Consider the following 4875-nt stretch of genomic DNA (forward strand, 5'->3'; position numbering starts at 1 on the left):
CTTCAATCAGATATAGATTTTAAAAATACCGTCAGAAATGACATACATTTAAAAGTAAATACTTTATTACTTATTTTCATTTTCTGAATCTCCATGTTTTCATTCATTGTCATTACACCATTTACTCTATTATAATACTTTATTGTTCACATCTTCAAAGAATTTTTCTGTTTAATTACATTATAGCAATGATAAGAGATAATATTGTAAGTGTATGGTTTTTACTAAGAATATTATGAAGTCTTAAAACATTCAGAAAAACAAACCAAGTGAAACAAAAGAAAAGTGAATTCTATTTGACTTAATATGAAGAATAGCAAATTAAATTTATGATAAACATATTTGAGTTAACCTGTGGAGTCAATACCTGAATATAAGAGCACAATACATAAGAAAGAAATAAGTTATATAAAAAGCAATGATTTGTTTATGTACCTTGTTAAATATAACTACTGACACATACAATCAATTCTAAACAGTAAGATAATATGTGAGTGATGAACAACCAAAAACAGAATTTTCACAAATTGAGTTCAATATGAAAACACCCTGAACAGGACTATTGTGAAAATTCTACTGAGCAAAATCAATATTCATACCAGTTACAGATCATTAAATAAGCAAAAATTAATGAGAATGGTAGGGAAATGAAATAATTTAAAACTATCATTTGTTGAAAATGCTTTCTTTTTCCACTGGATGGTTTTTGCTTTTGTGTCAAAGATTAATTCACTATAGGTATATGGTTTATTTCTGAGTCATCAATTTTATTCCATTGATCTCCGTCTCTCTCAGTACCAATAACGTGTTTATTGTTGTTGTTGCTGCTGTTGTCTTTGTTGTAGATGTAACACTATTGCTCTGTAGTAGAGCTTGAGGTCAGAGATGGTGATTCCCCCAGAAGTTCTTTTATTGTTGAGAATTATTTTCACTATCTTGGGTTATTTGTTATTGCAGATGAATTTGAAAATTACTCTTTCTATCTCTGAGAAGAATTGAGTTGGAATTGTGATGGGGATTGCATTGAATCTGTAGTTCGCTTTTGGTAAGATTGCATTTTTTTCTATGTTAATCCTACTGATTCATGAGCATGAAAGATTTTTCCATATTCTGAGGTCTTCTTCAATTTCTTTCTTCAGAGACTTGAAGTTCTTGACAAACAGATCTTTCCTTAGTCAAAGTTATACCAAGATATTTTATATTATTTGTGACTATTGTGAAGGCTGTTGTTTCCTGAATATTTTTCTCAGCCAGTTTACCCTTTGTGTAGAGGAAGGTTACTGATTTGTTCGAGTTAATTTTATATGTAGCATTTTTTGTAGAAGTTGTTTATCAGCTGTAGGAGTTCTCGTGGAATTTAGGGTTGCTTAGGTATACTACCTGTATGTAGAAAGGTGAAAATTGATCCATTTATATCTCATTGTACAAAGCTCAAGTCCAAGTGGATCAAGTACCTTATTCACATAATTAGATAGATAGAATAACTAAATTAAATGAGGCAAAATCTGGTTACTTTTAAAGAATGTCAAAAATTTTTAGCAAACAATTATTAATCAATATCTGTAATTTTATGGTACAAGAATATTTATTCTTATATTGTGGACATCTACAAATATACAAATATAAAAATAATTTTTATTTTATATTTTTATTTTATATTTTATATTTTTAGATTTTTAATTCAAATAAGCTTTTTGAAAACAAAGGTCAAACAGCACATTTAGAGTACATGAATTGACTAAAAATGGTTTGTGTATAAAAACTGTTAATTGGAGGAAACAAAAGCAGAGGACACTGAGTGATAGAAGCATAACCATAGAGTTAATAAGTCACATATCCTCAATGCCTGTTTTTGTGCATAGTAATATTTATAGACTTGTACTCCTGGGATTACATGAAATAATATGTATAACTTCATTATAATGAGACTTTGATATCAACCCCTGGGGAATTTGGGACTATGGGTTTCAGCCAGATACTCATTCAAATACCCGAGCTATAAATCAGCTACAACATTTCTGGTATTCACTATCTTCTTGTTTTATAACCTGTGAGTCACTTTTAAACCTGCCTTACCTGAGGAAAGGACTGTCTGCTTTCACACATTTTGTGAACTTTGAATATTACTCTTCATGAAAACAGAGAGTTTGTAAGTACTCCATTAATATATTAGCATAAATATGGATGCTTTGTACAATTGTAAAATAAAACAATAAAAAAACTAAGTATATACTGGGAACCAGATGCAAATTAACCCCCTGATCAACACATTCTCACATACACACTTCCACCAACATCAAACATGTTACCACTCTCATGGTTTTTAGGCATCAAGCACAATTTTCTTCTCAAATATTAACTTGCCTCTCCTCAAATTTAATAATTCAATGAACACTTTGGATAGATCTTCTGTCCATCTGCACAATTTACCTTATATAAAATGCAGACTATCCTAAAGGAGAAACACAGTCCATGCACAAAATAGATCAATTCAGAAAAAAGTCAAAAATAAAATGTTAAATTCTGAATTCTGAGATATCCTATAAATATTTTAAATCATTTTTATGATGGTCTTAGCATGATTTGTTCTAGAAAGTTACATAATGTTCAGGAATCTGGTCTTTTATCATGATCTTTAAAATGGTGGCAGTGTTCTTGGTGTCCATGAGGTGGGCTCTGTGCTTCTGTAGCTGAAGGCTATCTATCATGGCAAGTGCTCTTCAAATTAATTTTGGATGATGATGTTCATATGTTTTACATAGAATTTAAGTGCAAATGTTTCAATGTCATGTTAGATTTTTGAAAGCATAGATTGATTATGAAAGTATGTAATACAATCCATTATGTTTAATAATTTAGCACTTTGTAAAACTTTGGAGCCTGATAAAATGAATGGCATTGGCAAGTAGAAAATAGAAGTGAGTATAAATCATCAGTCAGCAAATTAAACTTTTATGTTATATATTAAAAGACAGTTTGTTTCTTTTTTCCTTTCATGGTATTTAGTCTCACACTTTATAAATATTTCTGAATGTTGAACAAATTTTGCAGGGTGATGTACATTGGAGTAATCACTAAGAATAAAGCATTCCTAGAATTGTCATTTACATCAAGCTAAATCTGCCAAAGATTCTTTTACAATCCTGTCTTATTTCCATAAGAATTATCAGTCTAATGCAATCCAAAAATCAATCAGGTATTTTAGAATTTCTTCTTCTTGGACTAACTGGTGATCCTCAGCTCCAGTCCATTATGTTCAGCTTGTTCCTGTGCATATATTTGCTCACTGTACTAGGAAACCTGCTCATCATCTTGGCTGTCTGCTCTGACCTACACCTACAAACCCCAATGTACTTTTTTCTCTCTAGTCTTTCCATTAATGATATCTGTTTAAGTACAAACACAATACCAAATATGCTCATAAACGTGATAACCCAGAGTCAAAGCATCTCTTACACTGGCTGCCTCACACAAGTTTGGTTTGTGTTGGTTTTCACTGGATTGGAGAACTGTCTTCTTGCTGTGATGGCCTATGATCGCTATGTGGCCATTTGTCACCCTCTGAGGTACTCCACAATAATGAACCCTTCCTGTTGCATCCTGATGGTTCTACTTTCTCTGCTCCTTAGCCTTGTGTTTGGTCTCTTGCACACTCTGATGGCTCTTAACTTGTCATTCTGCACAGATGTTAAAATCCCTCATTTCTTCTGTGAACTTGCTCAGCTAATCAAGCTTTCATGTTCGGATACGCTCATTAATAACATCCTCGTATATTTTGCATCGTGTGTATTTGGTGGAATTCCTATCTCTGGAATAATTTTCTCTTACACTCATATTTTGTCAGCAGTTCTAAGAATGCCATCATCAGGGCGAAGATATAAAACATTTTCCACTTGTGGATCTCACCTATGTGTTGTCTCCTTGTTTTATGGCACAATTTTGGGTGTGTATATCAGCTCTTCAGTGACTGACTCTCCTGAAAAGTCTGTGGTGGCTTCAGTTATGTATTCTGTAGTTCCTCAGATGTTGAATCCATTTATCTACAGCTTGAGAAATAAGGACATGAAGGAAGCCCTGAGGAAATCCTTCACAAGAGTTGGAACTATTTTATCATCACATTTGAATTTCACAGAAGCATAATGTAAAGCAAAGTTAAAATTTTAAACTTTGTACAACATTTTTTGGAGATTCCATGAAAATGTAGCTTGCAAAAGGCAAACCAAGAAAGAACAGATGAACAATTTCTGTGTGATTGCTTGGTTAGTAATGTAATATTCGAAAAATAAAATTGCTGCATGTTTAGAGCAAGTTGTTAGTTTTTAAAATGTGTGAGTAGATTAGTATGACATACACTTGATAAGAAAACATTTGGGGCAGACATATCTTTAATGTTTTTTCATGGTAAGCAATATTGAATGTAGTTATATTATAGCAGTGCTTAGACAAAATTGTTTTATTATGCATATCAATGAAAAACACTCAACAACTAAATTAAACTTATATTAATGTGAATTTTATGGTGGTTACATTTATTTTTATGGTCAGTGAAATCTTTGGAATTTTATTTTTCTTTTGACCTCTTAAATTTTACAATATTATTAAGTTCTTGTCTTTTTCTTTTATTTAATGCAGATTTTTCAACACGATATATTCTGATTATGGTTTTCCCTTCTGCACCTCATCCCAGCCATTTCCACCTCCATTCAAATACAGATCCACACCTTTCTTGTCTCTCATTACCAAATGAACTGACATCTAAAAACTTATTATAAAAATAAATTAGATTTAAAAAACAATAAATCAGAATATGAGACTATAATTTAACAGCAGTAAATAAGATGAAGAAAAATCATGAGGAAAGCACATTAACACAGA

General features: G+C 31.5%; 1 protein-coding gene across 1 annotated transcript; it reads left to right on the forward strand.

The window, feature by feature from the left end:
- Nucleotides 1-2030: 2030 nt before the first annotated feature.
- LOC143439551 (olfactory receptor 7G2-like) lies at nucleotides 2031-4470 on the forward strand. Its single transcript, XM_076925908.1, has 2 exons — nucleotides 2031-2149; nucleotides 3052-4470. The coding sequence occupies exon 2, from the start codon at nucleotides 3175-3177 to the stop codon at nucleotides 4138-4140; it is 966 nt and encodes a 321-aa protein (XP_076782023.1). The 5' UTR covers nucleotides 2031-2149; nucleotides 3052-3174; the 3' UTR covers nucleotides 4141-4470.
- Nucleotides 4471-4875: the final 405 nt, after the last annotated feature.

This window comes from Arvicanthis niloticus, chromosome 27 (assembly GCF_011762505.2).
Source record: "Arvicanthis niloticus isolate mArvNil1 chromosome 27, mArvNil1.pat.X, whole genome shotgun sequence".
Taxonomy (NCBI): domain Eukaryota; kingdom Metazoa; phylum Chordata; class Mammalia; order Rodentia; family Muridae; genus Arvicanthis; species Arvicanthis niloticus.

Coding starts and splice junctions, on each gene's coding strand:
- LOC143439551 (XM_076925908.1), top strand. CDS start 3,175: ATGCAATCCAAAAATCAATCAGGTATTTTAGAATTTCTTCTTCTTGGA.